This window comes from Solea senegalensis, unplaced genomic scaffold (assembly GCF_019176455.1).
Source record: "Solea senegalensis isolate Sse05_10M unplaced genomic scaffold, IFAPA_SoseM_1 scf7180000015355, whole genome shotgun sequence".
Classification (NCBI taxonomy): domain Eukaryota; kingdom Metazoa; phylum Chordata; class Actinopteri; order Pleuronectiformes; family Soleidae; genus Solea; species Solea senegalensis.
Window position 1 is genome coordinate 108,471 of NW_025321306.1, and position 18,477 is coordinate 126,947.

The 18,477-nt window shown below is 39.7% G+C and overlaps 1 protein-coding gene across 1 annotated transcript; it reads left to right on the plus strand.

The window, feature by feature from the left end:
* Positions 1 to 1,343: 1,343 nt before the first annotated feature.
* Positions 1,344 to 15,939, plus strand: dnajc17 (DnaJ (Hsp40) homolog, subfamily C, member 17). The gene is made up of 10 exons (XM_044017386.1): positions 1,344 to 1,546; positions 6,879 to 6,948; positions 8,475 to 8,533; positions 9,172 to 9,259; positions 9,574 to 9,647; positions 10,252 to 10,363; positions 11,135 to 11,184; positions 13,355 to 13,432; positions 15,069 to 15,149; positions 15,772 to 15,939. The coding sequence occupies exons 1-10, from the start codon at positions 1,466 to 1,468 to the stop codon at positions 15,895 to 15,897; spliced, it is 819 nt and encodes a 272-aa protein (XP_043873321.1). The 5' UTR covers positions 1,344 to 1,465; the 3' UTR covers positions 15,898 to 15,939.
* The last annotated feature ends 2,538 nt before the right edge of the window (positions 15,940 to 18,477 follow it).

Sequence of the window (18,477 nt, forward strand, 5' to 3'; positions counted from 1 at the left end):
AGAACCATGGGGCCTTTCACAGGAGGACCACTGAGAACCAGTAGCAGGGGGTTACTTATGTTACACCTCCAAATGATATACATTTAGGTTAACGGAGAATATGCAGACGTTTACATTGACAGATAATGATTTCACACAAGACTGTGTGACAGGCAACTGAGCAAATATGAGCTCACTGTAAATACACCACAATCCTCCAGCTGAGCTAGTTGAACAGGATCACAAAGACCATCAGCTGAAAGCAAACATTCGGTCTTTAGAGTCAACACCCTTATCCCATTTCCATTTATTGCCCTTCTGTTTATAGATTCACACTCAAGTGATTTTCAGCCACGATTCTAGGCCCAAACAGACTGTTAATCCATGTACTACTGCAAAACCAAGTGTGGCATACATGTACAGGACGTGTGTCTTCTGCCAGTGTTTACAGTAAATTTAAAATAAATGAAAAATCATTCATTACACGCAGCAGCCTATAATGGGCTGAGCATACACCCTCTATAGGAGGCAGTGACACAGCTCCTTAGGAAAACGCTGCCCTGAGAGATTTCAGTTTCAGGAAACTGACTGATCATTGCATTTCCAAACAGTTTACAATAATAATAACCACTAGATTCCAGAGAAGGAGAGACATGTCCGGACGTGTCTCCGTTTCTCTTTCTACAGGACATGCCACAACAATTAATTGTGTTGATCTAATGTTTTTCTTGGTGTGATAACAGTGTTAGGGGAATCTATTTGTTCCTGATCATTTCTTCACACAAATGCAAGCCATTACACGAACATGTTGTTGTGTTTTCAGTCAATGTCGTTAAAGGTGTTGCCAACACTACTCAAACAGGGCAAACTGTGATTCAAATGTAAACAGAGGTGGCACCCTAGTCATATATGTTATAATAATTACACTGTATGCATTATAATAATCTAATGCACTAAAAATAATACATAAATATGAGTGTGATATTATACTACAACTACTATTCATATTACTATTTCTACTACTACAATGATGCCTTTTAATACTATTACTACTAATAATATAATAATAGTAATAACAGTAATATAATGACAATATCCTGTGTGTTAATTCAAAGAATGCTATGGATTTTTAACTGGTTGACGCAACAAAACTGGTTAATGGTCATTTTAAATATAAAAGAACTAAAGAAAGACAACAGAAAAACACTACGTTACCCAGGGATCCTTTGTGCCATGTCCAAGAATTAAAGGCAGTTGTTTTTTTTACGATAAAGAGCTTTGAGTTGAACTGTGATTAAGAACTACGACTTGTAGAGGGCAGCATTACACCTCTCATCGTACAGCCTGTCGGAAATGATAAGTAGAAGAAGAAGCCTGCCGGAAGTTGTTATTAGTGGGAGAAAAAAAAAAAGAAGACGAATCCAACGATAACATTGCGTTTACAGTCGTTGGAATTCTTCTGTATCGGCGCTGTTTGTAGACAGACATGTCAAAAAAAGCCAGCGATATACTACAAATGGACCTGTACGGTCTACTTGGCGTCGAAAGCACCGCTACAACCAAACAGGTGGGTGAAGTAGCTAGCTATCAAGTTAGTCAGATCAAACCAAGGCAGTTACAGCCACAATTAGCTGTTAGTTAGCGAATGACATGCTTGTCGATGTTGTTCTGTCTGCCCGTTTACCGGAGTGTTGCTAAATATAACGTCGTTCTGTGTGAGGACACATTAGTCTCACAGAAGGAGGCTTTGGAAGCTTAGCATAGCTTGCTACTATGGAGCCGAAGCTCATGTAGCTTCCGTAGCGTCTATTAATGCATTTCGACTCAAGGTACGGCTACATGAATCGCCCAAGGTAAAACTGAATAATTAATATTAAAATGAACGAGACTCCTAAGCATCAGGTTCGGTAGTTAACGGTATCAGACTGATCTGCTGAAGTCCAAGTAATTCACTGAAGACGCCACTGAGGGGCGATGTTGCATCAGTTTAGTCTTCCCTCACTCGACACTGACAATACATTTCTTTAACCCAGGGACATGATTAGTAATAATAAATAATAATCATAATCATAACCGCATCAATGGAATAGTTCATTAGAAACAAGCTTGGATATATGTGGATAGAAATGTAAGTTGGATGTACGGCAAGTAGAAAGTAAATGTGCAATTCCTTCACATGACTTTCTTGCCTTGATTGATAGGCAGTTCCCATAGGAACCTGCCTACAGCTAACGACTTTCGGTGGCTTTTGAATTATGTGTATGTTCGCCACTACAGTTTACGTGTGTTGATCATACCTGCACACTACAAACGGAATACCTGAATTACGTTTCGTGCCTGTATGGATTTGAAATGTATGAAGGGGAGACCGTGGAAATCTTCATCTTGTCCTGCAGTCCTTTGTTTTCCCCTACCACCAGAATTCATCACAGTTTCCAGCATGCCAAATCCACAGCACCGAAAGGGAAATTACATTTGCTGCAAAAATAAGGGAGGAAGTTAATTTCCTAATTGGATCTCAAAGTCCTGTACTCCCCAGAGGCGTATGCTGGAGGAAGTTAGTGGTTGTGGCTTGGGTAGAAATGAGACTCCAAAATACAGAAGGCTGGTTCTGTGAGGTCTGTTGATGGTCGACAGAGATAGTGATGGTTTTTGTGTGTGTTTGTAATGCACTGAGCTCTGAGGTTGGGGCTCAAAAATCAATCAAGTGTGAGGAGACAGATGTCATCAGATGGGCTACTTATCCCAGTTGTTTGGCCGCTGCTCCACCACCATTCTCAGACATGTTGTTTGTCCCAGAGTAAGGGGAAGCTCATCCTTAAGCCTGTGTGTGTGATCCTAGCCACAGCTTGTAAAACATTGCCTTGACATAGAGGATTTGCATTTGACATCTCCTTCTGGTTCTGTTTAGCATCTCTTTCTATTATCACTGCTGATGACCCTGGTCTAAATGGTCCTACAAATACTGTGCACATTGGCATATTAGTTATCATTAAATGACTATAGATGACTGGGGTTTGGTTTATCCATGTAGTGCTAAGGAGGAATGTTGCTGAAGGCTAGCCACCATTTAAAGACTTGTGCCCATGAATATCAGCAGGTCTTGGGTAATAATTGCCTATGTGTGTGTTTTACCTTCCACAGATCACTTGGTGAAACAGTCAGCTGCCAAGACCACACACAATTTATTGTGGTTTGTTAAGCTCACTTAAGTGTAGTGTGTATTAATGATGTGTGGCAGTGTGTGCCACAACTAAATGCGTTGAACAAAATAAATCAAACTGTAACATCATTTTGAAATATTCTTTTACAGGTAATGCTCATTAATTCATGTAGGTGTTTTTATGTAGAATTAAAAAATGTACAATTGCACATAAAAGCAGGCTGATGGAAACCCACCTAATAATGACTTATTCCTGTATAGGGTCTGTAGGTTATGATTGTCATTGCATTATTGCACAATTATGCATTCTGAGGCCACTGGATGTTACGTGTCAATATCGGACAGCTTTGATAGGTCTGAACAATTTTTATTTTATATGTAGTACTACCTGGTAACCAATAATTATGTCATATAAATAATTTCATGCAATGTAAAATATGTTAATGTAGGACAATACTGAATGAATGGATTCACAAACACGTGGGAAATCTATCAGTGTCTGACTACATCCAGTTTCTTGTCTTAATTTTAGCTCATTCTTTTCAGTTACTGTCCTCCTTGCCCTTGTCTTTGCCAATCTTCTTCTGCCTCCCACTAGTGCCTGTTATTATTTTCCTTTAGCTGATAATGGTCCACAAATAGCAGAGTGTTGTAATTAAGGAGGATGGGACTATAGCAGATCAGGCATCTAATCAGCTACGCAGGCTTGGGGCCTCACTGAGGCTGTACCAGGACCAGTTTGTCAACAGTAATTGGCACCAAAGGCTAGTGTAATGAAGACAAGATGTAGTTGTGCAGTTAGGCAGGCAGGACTCAGGGTGGCATTGAAAGTCTGGTTTAACCATTGATCTACTGTTGGTTAGTTGCATCAATATCAAAGTCGTTTCTTGAATTTTTTTGTTCCATCTTCCGCAAACGTTGGTGTAATAAATAGCTACGGTTTCTCCCATCCAAGGGAGGAAAAGAAAAAAAGGACCTGTCGTAATGCTGTGTGATTTGAATTGCAAGAGAAGGAAGATAAAGCAGAATTAAAGATATTTCTGCTCCCCTGTTAGCACAAAAGCGCCAGTTAATTTTGCCAAGTTTTAAATGGTTTTCTCTTTATTTGGTCTTACTCATAACTGATATAAGAGCCAATTCTAAAAGGTCACGGTAAGCTGCACAAAGATGATTGCTCCAGTAATTCACTGGATAAGTCCTGTAGGAAGATGCTACTTGATCTGAGAGTTCTTATCCACACATGTGCTAACCTCTTTAAAAGTTGGCTTGCTATGACTTCTAATTTAGGACCAAAGGACTTCAGGGTCTTCCAGCATCAAGGAAGGCTTGCGTGTCAAGACATTGATGGGAGTAATCATGTATTATTTAACAGAACATCACTGTAAGAGCAGTGGAGACAAGATATTGTGGAGAATGCTAGTGGGAGTGAAAGGGGAAAAGATACACAGAGAAGTATGAGACCAGGAGGTGAGGTAGTTAAGTGAAATACATAGGAGCATGTGTGTTAAATTAATCCTTGACTGAACTCAGCGAGACAAATATGATGATGTTAAACATGGCTGCTCTCCACCAAGATAGCGATGACAGGTTTTACTTGTCAAGCAGTTCAATGGGCCAGACTTTACACCTGGCAAAGTTAAACATCTGCAGTGTTCACAGCAGATGTGGTGACATGTTTATCTTGTCAGCTTGCTGCGGGTGATGAAGACCATGAGGCATAGAGCGAGTGTGAGTTCAGGACAGTGTCCTCAAGTAAGTCCGAAGACAAGGGATCAAGGGATAGCAAGGGATTTTGCGTCTTCTGTGCGACTCTATGTGATGATCAAACAGGGAAGAGTTTTTTTAGCGTTGTTTTTCAGTTTTTCAGCTGTGTACCGTGATACTCAATTTTACAAACCCAAATGAGATTTATTTTCTGAATTTCTTTATGGTAAATGTATATTAATAAATATATATTTATATAAACATCGATATTGTCTGATACTGGTCAAAAACACTGAATTTGATATTGAAACAAAGAAATATTCAATACGATCCATAAACCCATGATATAAATGCTTCACTAAGCACAGGTGACCTCCTGGAAAGAGAGTTATCAGCGTAAATGTCTAATTTACAGCTAAAGCATTAAGACTCGATCGGACTACTATAGGTATCGGCAGGAATTTATCATGGTGATCTCATTATCTGTGCTGGATGCAAACAAGTTATATCGAGTCATCTTTAAAAGAGAGAAAGCAAAGCTAGACTAGGCTGTGTGTGCCAAGCAACACAACACAAGACTAAATATTCCATAATAATGTCTACTCTCTGCAGTAGACCTCTTTCCCATTTACAGAGGGAAAATAATGCGAGAAAGGAGCTGTCTGAGCCGTGATAAGCTTAAAGCTTTTTGCAAAAATTTGTGAAGACTTCCTATTCCTTGCTCTTCTAGCTTAATGTGTCCATGTTGATTGTCACACTGATGGATTACTCCATTGTGCTTGGTTCCGCCGGAGTGGAGTTTTGTTTTCCTCCCTTTCCTCGGTACAGTCAGCTCTGTATGTTTTGACGTGCAGTCTAGCGCTAAAATTGTACAAAACAACACACACGGACGAGGCTTCCAATGCAAAAACGTTTTCCAGGCTCGAAAACGGGCACTCCTTAATTCTATAGCCCGTAGCATACTGGCAGGAGTTTGATTTGCACTAAGGGGGTTGTATGTGAAAACACGCAGATTGTTGGCATGTCTGATTAAGACTAGTGAGAAAGTGTGTCTGTCAGTAAGTGTGTGTGTGCGTGTGTGTGCACGCATGTGTGTTTTTGGCTCAGCTTTGACATGTGGGGGAAGCGTGTGCCAAATCCTTAGCATGCAATGCATATATTTCAGTGTGTGTTCTTGAGGTTGTGTGCAAAAAGCTTAATCGCCACACTCTGCAGCCCCCTCTGGTCTCCACAGAAAGTTTTCCTGCTTCTCCTCTTTCTCCAGAGGAGCAGAGATCTAATGAAAACCATCTTGTCATTAACTGGTCCCTAGAAGGACAAATGAATATATAACATTCCAAGCAGTGACCTGGAGTTAAAAAACAGCCACAACTTAAAGCCTCATATGACATTACAATACTCCAAAGTATTGTTTAGTTTTTCCACTTTGTTTCTCTTAACCCCCAAAAGGTTTTAGCCAACAGCCTAAGATATTAATTGCATCTTTCTCAAATGTGTCCTAGACAATGGCGCTCTGTTTGCGTTATTGTAGTGCTTTTAAAAATAATAATAATAATAATAATAATGATGATAATATTAATAATAATAATAATAATAATAATGATGATAATATTAATAATAATAATAATAATAATAATAATAATAATAATAATAATAAAAATGATGATGATAGAAAAGGGTTAAATAAAGATGGACCAATACCAGGCTGCAGCTCAGGCCACATTTGTCTTTCAAACGGGTAATTCACTCGATATTTTGTTTATTTATATATTTATAGGTTCCATTAACAACATTTCAAAAGGACATAAAGCAGAGGAGCAGCTCAGGTGTTGATTCGATCCAAACAATATAATGTCCTAATTCTTTTTAAATGCAGGCCAGTGCTTTCATTTTAAGCTTTCACTGTGACATGATTAAAATGATTGCTACAGAGAATAAGAAATTAACTTTTGCTCTGCCGAAATACTTGCTTAAGTGTAATCTACATCGTCCGCTCCAGATAACTAAAGGGCTTCTTCTGTTTCTTTTTTAGATCAAGAAAGCGTATCGAAAGAAAGCTTTGCAATGCCATCCAGACAAGAATCCAGACAACCCAAAAGCAGGTAAGTGAGCTAGTCGGTGTCTTTTTCTGTGCTTGCGTCCATTCACCATTAGTCTCTTAAATTTTTGAGGAACTGCAACAAAATGTGTAATTTGTTCGTGCAATCTGGATTGTTTTTTGTAGAATTATGGGTAATCGTCTAACTGAGCAGATGGCCATGAAGATTCAGGGAAAAAAAATCCTGTAGACATTAGACAAGCGTTCACAGCAATTTAAACCCTGTGAGACAGCCTAGCCACAGGACTGTGTAGGATGTCTCCTGCTGCTCTCATGCCAGACAGGACCAGCCAAACTCCACCACCACCGCCACCAGTGTTACCACACTCCATCCCTCTGCTTGGGTTTATGAGTCCTCCTGTGGCCTGCTGCCAGCTGACATGTCAGCAGTTGGACCTGGAATTCTCGATGTAGCTTTTTGTTGGGAGGGAAAAAAGGCACCTTGGACAAAAGGCTGGTCGTGAAGCATGTTTTTAAGTGAGGTTTGTGTGGTTACTGGATGGTTAAGACGATTCTTGATTATATCAGGGGAAAAAAAACTTGGAAATTGGAGTGGTTGAGGGGGATAATGCAAAAGCAGGGGGTCGTTTTCCCAGAAATGTAAAAGAAGTGGTTTGGAGGGCCTCAACACTTGAACCCGTGCATGTACAGACCCAGTCTCTATCGCACGAGAGCCGAGCAAGATTGGGGACTTGTTTCCCCTGCAGGGAAGGTTGCACGCATGTGAGAGGTGGCTTGAGGGTCAGGATTCCTCAGTTACTGAAGACACCCCGGCTGTCCTTCATTTTCCTCAACCCCCCATGTTGTGACACTCTGAGCTGCCTATTGGGCATGGCTGTTCCCCACCAATTGGATTTGATCTCAGCCCATTACATACATGTAGGTAACCTGAGTATCTCTGCTGGTAGCATGATCTCTAGAGTCTCCTGTTAGTGTGCATTGCCAGTCCCTCCAGGGAGTAACAGTATCGGTTTGTCAGGCCTCCCATAAGAGAGTGATTATGCCTGGCTAGTATAATGCAGCAGTGTGGCGGTTGTATGTGGGGAGAGGGATTGTGGTCTCCCTGTGTATATTTGTGTGTGTTTTAGATGACAACTGGGGGGTTAGAATATAGCGTGGCATTGGTGATTGCAGCGGTGGCCCCTTTGGGGAACTCTAATGGAAGATAGATTGCAGAGGCCAAGAGTTTATGTGTGTGAATACATGGCTGTGTCTTAAAGGAAACAGGTTGTGTGAGACTTGCATATTATATCCAAGTCTGTCTCAGACGTGCGTATCATAAGGGCATCATACTGAGTTAACATCACAGCTTTAAATGGTGTGGTATATGCCGCTGGTTTATATTATGTACTTGACCCGAGCCTGTATAAATAAACTAAACTAAATTAACTTCCTTGCTTATTTTTATTGCTTATGTTGCATATTACCTGTTGAAGACTGTAAAATTGTACTGTAGCAACTTAACATTTTGTGGGTTTATGTGTTTGTGGGTTTCTTTCTCATGACTTTTCTCGTCCCACTTTGTCCTAGCCGATCTCTTCCACCAGTTGGCTGAGGCTCTCGAGGTGCTAACTGATGCCGCTGCCAAGGTAAGATCACAGATGATTCTCAACTCTTGTGAAGAATTCTGTGCCACTTGGTAGAAAAATGTAGTTCTTTAGTTCTGAACGTGAATCATTCACTTTGAACCTTTTAAAATTTGAAAAGATTCTGAATAAATTTTAAAAGAATCTGAATAATGACATTTAAAATTGAATGTATTGATTTGTAAGTAAATTGCAATTAATTTGAAATTGTATATCATTTGGTTGTAAGATTCAGCTCCCTAATTTGTTTTCACTAGTGCGGTCAAACGATTAAGATATTTAATCATGATTAATCGCATTAATGTCATAGTTAACTCTCAATTAATCCAAAAAGACCAAGGCCAAAGAGAACGTTAATCTCGCGATAAAAAATTCCATCGTTCAGTTTCACTTTTCTCAATAAAAATTCTTCCACTTCGATTTTTGTCATGTCGGTGAGGCAAAGCTAATCAAACACCGATGGAAAGAACTCTGTTTTACATCAGCGATGTGTTCGCATCAATTTTAAAAGCAATCATTCACATTATTCAATTCAGGTCCAAACTGAGTGATTCACATTCCGATCAAGAGAATTCAATTTCACAGAATTCGTCTAATATGATAAAAGATACAATTCCTCCTGATGTCTGTTCTGTTTTCAGGCCGCGTATGACAAGATTTGCACTGCCAAGAGAAAAGCAGAAGAAAGAAACAGAAAACTAGATGATAAGAGAAAGAAAATGAAGCTTGGTGAGTGATTTTCCAACTCTTAGCGTGCCTTCAGGCTTTCCATTGATGTATTTTATTGTGAGTGGCTTTTGTATTGGTAATGTCAAGGGTTGTTTTGAATTAAATTCTTTTGTCAGACACATTTCTGGATTAGCAAAAAAAAGGGCTGAGGTTTTTAATGTGATGGGGGAGACACATAGATTGGCTAGTAATAAAGAAATTAAATATTCACAGCTGATTTAAAAAAAAGGAGCCATTTAGCTTGGTTTATCTGTTTTACTAGTGCATCAGAGATTCACAGTGTGTGTGTGTGTGTGTTCATGTTACTACAACAGAGTTGGAGACCAGAGAGCGCGATGCAAAGGCTCAGGAAGAGGAGGAGGAAAACAATAGAAAACGTGAAGCAGAGGTAAGAGAATTTATAGAAACCATATGAGTGTTGAGGTTGCATCGCACCTTGCCCAGAGAGAAAATGAAAAATACAATTTTTATTGTGCAGCCGGCCTCAGCTGTGCACTGGAAGCAAGGTATTGGGTGCATCCAGGAAATTCTGAAGCACACCAAGGTGCTTTTATCCTGTTTTTGTCTGATTGAGTTGAAATCAAGCAAATACTTGGACCAGGGACAAAGGCTCTGTAAAAACTCATTAGATGATATTGCGTGACTTGAGCTTATGATATATAAAAAGGGTGCACATGCTTCCCTGTTAAATCATAACATGTGCTTCATGTGCTTAATGCATAAATATGTGGCCATCTGCCTTGGACATAGAATGTAACCAGTAGATGGCACTGCTCCACTCTCTGTCTCATCTCAAGGTGTCTTAACTGATAAAACAACAGGGCCTGCACATTCTCCCCTCAAATACCAGAGAGGGAGTTTTTGAATAGGGGAGCCGTGCTCGTGATAACGACATCAATACTTGATGAATAGTTGGGATCACTTAAAACCTGTATGTCTGTTATGGCGTATTACTTATTTTTTAATTTTTTATATTTTTCTACTTCCAACAGATTGCCCGTTTAAGACGGGAAGGAGAGCAGATGCTTGCTGATGAACAGCATCGCTGGGAGCAAAAGCAGCGGGAAAGAGAAGAACAGTGGCAACGATTCCGCACACAGAGAGGTATGCCCACTTTCAAGATTTAGCCGAGTTCATTCTGCTACAGTCCAGGTTAAACGCACCAGTTCAGCACAGACCCCGTAAAGACTGGATAAATCCAGTTTGATTTCGTGAAACCTCTTTAATGCCCTTCAACGTCTGTTGAATTAACCCCCATGTTTCCCAAACCGTCACAGTCTCAGTCTGACCACGGCGTCACCAGGCACCCTGTGGTCGAGCAGATCTTTTCACATAAAAACAATAACAATAGCTGAATGTATATTTGAATTTGAAGTTTATTGTTTTTTGTTTTTTTTGTGTTTTGGCTGCGATGAAAATTGGCAGGTTAAAATAGGAATGTCAAACCTCCCCCAACCATCACACTTTTAACCTTTTCCTAATGTTTTTTTTTTTTTTTTTTGCATAAAAATCATTGAAATCTCAATTGTGGAGACATGAAAAAAATAGCTCTGGATGTGTAGCTGTTTAAGGGAAGTACTGAGTATTTGTGGCTGGATATGACTCATGTGTAGTCAGCATGTCTTTAGAGTATCTTCCATTTGCACGCCGTCAGCACCTCACCAGCTCTCCCGTCTCCAGAGAAACTCAGTGCATCCTCAGACTGTTGCAAGAGCTATACATTTACCATGTGACAGCAGCTTTTACATCGCTGTCCATCTGTTAGTCACTTCACTGCTGTCTTGAGTGCCATCTTTTTTTTCTTGAGCAAAACAAAACAATTATTTGTCTTTTTTACTTTACACTGTCTAATCTCACCTCATGTTTTTTTTTCAGACTCGGGTTTGGCGGGATGTTCCAGTAGTAGTGTGACCCCTAAACTGAAGGTAAGGCTTTCGGGCTATGGGGATGTCAGTCAGTGGCTGAGTTTGGGATGAGGTTTGCTTCTCTTGGAGCATAACGTAGGAAGATGGGGGCGGTTATTCAGCAGGAAGTTCGCCATCTGAGTGAAAGTGCAGGCAGAGCCTCAGCTGGGATTTTATTTATTTATTTTAGCATTTTAACTCTCCACTGAGTACTGAGTAGAACAATCATATCTGTACATACATTTAAATACATATATATATATATATATATATATATATATATATATATATATATGTATATATATATATATATATATATATATATATATGTGTATGTATATATATATATATGTATATATATATATATATATGTATGTATATATATATATATGTATGTATATATATATATATATATGTATATATATATATATACAAATATATACATATATATGTATATATATGTGTGTGTGTATATATATATATATATATATATATATATATATATATATATATATATATATATATATATATATATATATATATATATATATATATATATATATATACAGTATATATATATGTGTATATGTATGTATGTATATACACATATAGACCTAAGGGCTGTGTTAGGTCTACTACCAAACAGCTTGTCCAGATGAACTAGCGAGGGTCACATTATAAGTCATGTCCAGGTGCCTCATACCACATGGGATAGATCAATTCTTCCTAGATCATCCCAGATGTCATGAAAAACTGATTGTTTGCCTTTAATAACACATGTAATCTTTTCCAAGGGCAACGTTGTAGATAACTCAGAAATCCATTTACCTGTCCTCGGCCTGTCCACCTCCTTCCATGTTAATGCAATGACCCTTTTGGCCAGGCACCTGGGATGTTGATTCATACTGAGACATTCGTAATTCACTGTTTAGAGACCACATACACTGTCTCAGCAGAGGTCTTAAGCATATTCTTACAGAGTAGGCCTGACGTCGTCAGGAGACCTGTAACAATGTCAGAAGAGGGCTTATCATATTAACTCCTGGATACGGCCAAGCCTATGGATATTAACAGACACTGGGGATGTTAGCTAATGTGTTTAGACTTTGTAGACAAAGCTGGTTTTAAACTTGATAGCCATCTCGTGCAGCTGTGTATTAGCTGACATTTGTGTGTTAACTTAGAAAAACAAACAAGAGTCTTGAGACTGACGGTGTCAAAGTTCATGTTCCTGGACAAGACACATTATGTCATATGTTTTTTTTTTTTATTTCTAGTCCCGTCTACAGTTCAATTGTATGGTTTTGTGATGTGATATGATGTGTATTGGGAGATGTCAAAAGCAGAAAGCCTCTTGGTTTGTTTCTGTTAATGCCCTTTTTTTGTGTGTGTATTTATTTATTCTACAAAGACAACACAGCAGTGTGCCAGTAGACATCTCCTCATTCAAATATCATGTTTTCCAAAGAATAGCTAAGACAGTAGACTGCTCTTGACAGAAGAATGTACATTTTCAAAAGTAGTTGTTGGTAAGAGATTATGCAGACATGGAAGTTCCCAGAAATCCTGTTTTTTTTTCTGTCCGTGAGCAGAATGCTGGCCCTGAAACAACATTTAGTGCTTGTCATTTATCATTTTACTTTAAGCAGTTAGTGTGATTTTGGCTGGACTCTACTATGCTTTGTACACAGAGCTAAGACGTTGCACAATATCTCTCTTTTTAGGAGTACGGGAACTCACATCAGCATTTAGTGACAGGACTCCAACCAAGTAAAAACACATAAATTACCTTGGATGCGCTTGTGGAAGTTTCTTCTCAGCAGAAAAAATGTGCACAGTAATTTCTAAAACAGCATTTACACAGCACAACATTGCAACAATCACAGAAATGCTGTTACACAAGCAAATAGGTTAACCACAGTTCAGAGTGAGCCACGAGAAGAGAAGAACTGCCCCTTTCTGAGTGAGCACCTTGGGCACTGACTTGCTTTGGATTACTTGGTCATTATTGTGTCTGTGGTTGTGCTGTATTCTATGGAGGTGCAGTTATGCAGGTGAGTAACCGCTGCTCAGGAGTCCACTTGTTTCACTCTGTCTAACTGTCAAGCTAATGGACACGCACCTCTAGTTTTCACAAGGCTTAATGTGCAATAACAAGCTGTTTTCTTTTCTGTCTTCTTTCTCTTTGCAGCTGAAGTGGAAGTGTGCAAAAGACGATGCAACAAATGGCGGCTACTCTCAAGACTCTCTCTTGAAACTTCTACAAAGGGTAACAATCAAATAAAATTTGAATTGCAGTATATTTTAGTACAGCAAAATACTTTCTTTTTGGTAGTACCCTTCACTTTGTTTTCAAAATAAACCCTTACATCAGTTATAGGTAATAATATATAATGTAATGGTACGATTTTATCCTTGCATCATCACTTCCCAGCTACAAACCCGCTCCCTGAGTTCGGCCATAATTTGGGTCTGCATGACATCAGCGCTGTAGATAGTTTTATTCTCGTCTTTAAACAAGGCCCATTAAGTTTTGTTGCAGAGAAAGTGCTGAGGGCCATGTTGTAGTGCCCTCTTAAAGCCATGCACGCTAGCGTTTGTGCCCCTCTTACCAGGTGATTAAGCAGTGCCAAGGGAGGCATTAGGAAATTTGCTCTTCTCATGCAACCTAGGACCACTTCATGTTATGATCCATCACAAGGAGGAGGGGCATGGTTTTGCCTAAGATGTGCATAGGGCAAGTGTCACTGACGTCAAGCTATGCCGAAATAGGCTTTTGAATTTCTTCTCCGCACGCACTCAATCAATATAGTCCCATGCAGGAGGGCTGTGTCCGAGTAAAAGCTGGAAAAAAGTGTTGTTCCTTTGAGCAAAAGGGAACAAATCTTTAGGAAAAAAAGTTGTTTGAGATGGCAAGCTCCACTGTGTGACAGTTAATGGTTTGGGCAAGTAGAAATAGCCACTGCTGTGTGGGAAAGCAAGTATGTGTATACTTCTCCATGCGTACGTGTGTGGACTTGTATACTTTGGCCGCCGAAAATAATACATCTTCGTTTGAGTGGGGAAAAAACATGTTAAGATATTTATATTTTAAGAGACGGAGGCCTTTTGAGAGTCTCCTTTGTCACTGTTGGCTTGGTCCTGAGTGTCCTAAGCAAGAATCAGCTTTCCTGGACTTTCCCCTTCCCAGAAAGCTACATTTTCACAGAACAAAACTGTCAAAGGCCATGTCCATCCTGCCTCTTACTGCCAAGCTTGGGAGAAGAGAGGTTAATAACCAAATATATATATATATGTGTGTGTATATATATATATATATGTATATGTATATGTATATATATGAACTTGCTCTGCTAATGACTCTACTCCTCAGCAGAGATCAGGTTTTTATCTCCCCTGCTAAAACATGTTTCTAACCTTCCTTCTCCTCCTCTTCCATTTCCTTTGGACAGAGACAGAGCTCATAAGAAGTTTGTCAGAGGTCAGGGAATGACTGAGATACTCCTAGCACAAATCCTTTTTGGCCAAACTTTCCTCCCTGTTCTGCCATATCTACTTCCAGCCTCCAAAATGGTTGTCAAATGTCAGTGTACAAGGAGTAGCTAAAGCGTTTACATAAATTATTGCCTCTAGTTTCTTTAAAAAAAAATCCCAGATGTCTCAGATTTGTGCATGGGGTTTAGTGAATGCCCTTGCAGTATTACTGTCTCAATCTCAAAGAAATGAACCCTGTCATTAGAAATTAGCTTTAATAACAAAACATATATTAATTCCTATAGCCTTTCCCCTAGAAGTTTGTTTTATTCTTTAGTCTGCATATGTTTTGTATTGTCATGGTTATAAGTTGTGCTGTAGAAGGAAATACTGATACTAATTGACTGTTTTTTGTCTTTTCTTACATCTAGTATGGGGATGTCTTGACTGTGGTTATTTCAAGTAAGAAGAAGGGAAGTGCTCTGGTTGAGTTTGCATCGGCAGCAGCAGCTGTAAGTACCTAACCTAATCTACCTACCTAATCTTGTCCTTTTCTGCATTACTCGTCACTTGTTTTAATGTTCAGGACACGTGGTGAGTTTGATACTTACTGGGAGTGACACCTGCCATAGTCTTCACCCGCCCAGGGACAATCTCTGAGACCTAAACTGATGTTTTAGTCACGCTGCACTGTTGAGAATTGAAACCATCAGACAGAAGAACATGAGCTCCCTCATTGTTCCCCCACTGTCTGGATCCTCGGGCCCTTTGTCTTGATGGTGTACTTTTCTGTTGTGGTTTCCTCACCACAGTGTGTGGTTTCCCTTCAGGGATTATGTCTGCCAGTCTACCAGAACCTGGGTACAGGGTCTGTGGTCTCTTCCTAACCAATTTTGGAGTTGTTTTTTTTCTCTGGCAGTTGGCAGAGTTAATTTGTGCATGTCTGCATGTGTTTTTCATATGTACTGTATACTATACCAACTGTCCTTGTACAAATCCCTAGGTGTAAGATGAGTTCAAATTAAATGTGAAACAGACACGCACAGAATGAGATTTTTGTTTTTTCTCCTTTGCCCAAATATCATGGAAAAAAATAATCTCTGTATCCATTGACACATTATTTTATGTCTATAGGAGCTGGCGCTGAAGCATGAAAAAGGCCTAAGCGGAACCCCCCTGAAGATTTCATGGATTGAAGGACAGCCCACAGCTCCAGTATCTCAAACTGTCCAGTTCATGTCTTCACAGGTACTGGTATAAACCGATGTTAAGCATATTGCCCCTATTTTAGAAAGCTCTTACCACATTACTCCATTTCTAACATGAATCTAGTTGACTAAACACTGCCCCACAAAGAAAGCTATGTAAACCTTTTAAGGTTTTACTTTCATATCAGTGGCATACATTTTGCCCCAGTGCTTGCACTCATCCTAATCTTGCCTAGAACAATGTTTTTTGGTTTATTTGCTTTGGAGTGGTGAGGCGCTGGCCTGGTGCTAGCCCACAGTCTCTGGTTGGCCGCTCATTAACAGGCCAGACCTGGGAGAGCCCAGGAATGCTGTGCTTTACATAGCAACCCAGAAGAAACAGCGAGGAATAATGGTAGACTGGCACGTGAGACCACCTAAACGGTTGCAATAGGGAAAGGAATTCCGTGTGTATTCAGTATATTGATGTTAATGACTAATAAATTAGACGTCATTCATTCATTTTGATCGTTGTTCTATTAGTGGGAGTTTTTAGTGGAATGGATTTATGTTTCGCAGAACAACTATGCTATAAAATATGATTTCTACAAAGATGTTTCCCAGAATGCAACAGTTTTTTGTTGCCATCATTATTTTAGCTTAAAGGAATGTTTTGTTTCCATCATAACCATTTTACCTCTCTCTCTAATGTTGTGATCTGCTCATGTGGCAGCTTGCCGATCAGTAAAATCACTCCTTCAATTTGTCTGCGCCTCCAAAGCCGCTGAACTGGATTTCACCCTTCAGTTTGGTGTGATGTCTCAGATCCCTTTGTCAGTGTTAGCATGTGAGGCTCAGCCTGCTCACTGGGACTTGTCTCACTAATCTCTTCAAATGTTATTATGGTAACCCGGGTTGCATTGCAGATATTCAGAGGCGATTGCTTCATCTAGCACCTAAGAATGAAAACATTACGACGACTGTGTAATTTTCACATTAGCCCTCAGCAAGAATACTTCTACCTAAACTGAGCTCTGATGACATAATGGGTGAGCCAGTGTAGATATTAGCATTTTAGAAAAAGAGATAGGGCTAATTAGAAGCTCGAGCCTTGGAGGTCCATCTCTTTGGACTAGAATGTAAAAATCATATCCTTCTTCTCCTGTCTACCTCTTGATCATTCCCTCATGTTATCCAGCTGAAATCACATAGGAACAGCTTGGCCGAGGACTTGCTTCTTTAACCTTGTCAATCTAAATGGTGCTTGGAGAGTCAGAGTCTCACTGCAGGGAGCTCAGGGACACGCACACAAATTACTTTAGCCTCAGCTTCAGTTCCAGCATTGGTGGGCTTCATAAATAAATCTGGGGCCAGTGTAAGGGGCCTAATAGAGAGGGGGCCAGATGTCAGGTTCCAGAGACCTTCAACATTACTGACTAACTGTACTGTGTAGGGATTTTAGCCGCTCTCACTGAGACTCTGACAAGAACTGTTGCACTGCTGGCTCTAATTTTGTTCTGCTTGTCTAGTTGTTCGTCTTCTTACCATAGTTATGAAAACCTTTCAAAAACGGGGATTGGCACATCTTCCACAGCGTGACTACTGACTTGAATTAGACCCCCTTCCCTCTTTAGACAAAGGATCTAGTTTAATCTCCACACTAGACACTATTCATTGTGCATAGTTGCACATCTCTGAATCCTGAATAGTCCTTATAGCTGTATTTTATGTTGCTTATATTGTGGCATGTCCCATAACAGTACAGAAGCTGTGCAAGTGCTGTGTTTTTCTTGAGATTTTGTAAACATTCGCTGTATCGGAGTAGCATTTCACATCTGGTCAACTATATGGATTCCACAGTGTCTGACTAATATTTCACATCTCACTTCCCAGACCGTCTCGGACAAGGAGCTATGTAACCATCTGCTTTCTCCCTGCCAGACGTGATGTTTGCGTCTCAGGAGATATGATGCCATCATTAATCACTGTGTCTTGATTCACTGTTTATTACGTAGTTTATCATACCGTATTATTTAAAGTGAATCTATCATAAAGGATTTAAATTTGAGCTTTCTGCGCCTGCTCCTTCCATCTAGAGCCAAAGAGTCGTCTCAAGCCTGTCACGACACAGACCAGATGCAGCAGATCCTCTATTCTGGGATTGTTTTTCCAGCCTGTCGTTTTGCAAGTGCTTAAAAAGTACACTCTCACCTAAAATAGCCCCCCCAAGTCTGGAAGAGATACACTGCCATACTATTACCATATCAAACCCTACCAATAGGATCTGTTTTTTTACTATGTTCAGAATGAAAGGCATTATTATTACTATTGTCATTATTATTAGGGTTCGAGCAACAAGGTTGCAAGAACCCTCTTGAAACTGGAAGGATTATTAGGGTTCGAGCAACAAGGTTGCAAGAACCCTCTTGAAACTGGAAGGATTATTAGGGTTCGAGCAACTTGGTTGCGCAAGAACCCTATTGTAATCGTAAGAGTTATTAGGGTTCGAGCAACTTGGTTGCAAGAACCCTATTGAAACTGTGAAGATTATTCTTATTATTAGGGTTCGAGCAACTTGGTTGCAAGAACCCTATTGAAACTGTGAAGATTATTAGGGTTCGAGCAACAAGGTTGCAAGAACCCTATTGTAATC

Excerpts from the sequence above, each read along its gene's own strand:
- dnajc17 (XM_044017386.1), top strand. The coding sequence starts at position 1,466 with ATGTCAAAAAAAGCCAGCGATATACTACAAATGGACCTGTACGGTCTA. Across the intron at positions 8,534-9,171 it reads TAACTGATGCCGCTGCCAAG|GCCGCGTATGACAAGATTTG; the intron begins GTAAGATCACAG and ends TTCTGTTTTCAG. Across the intron at positions 15,150-15,771 it reads TTGCATCGGCAGCAGCAGCT|GAGCTGGCGCTGAAGCATGA; the intron begins GTAAGTACCTAA and ends TTATGTCTATAG.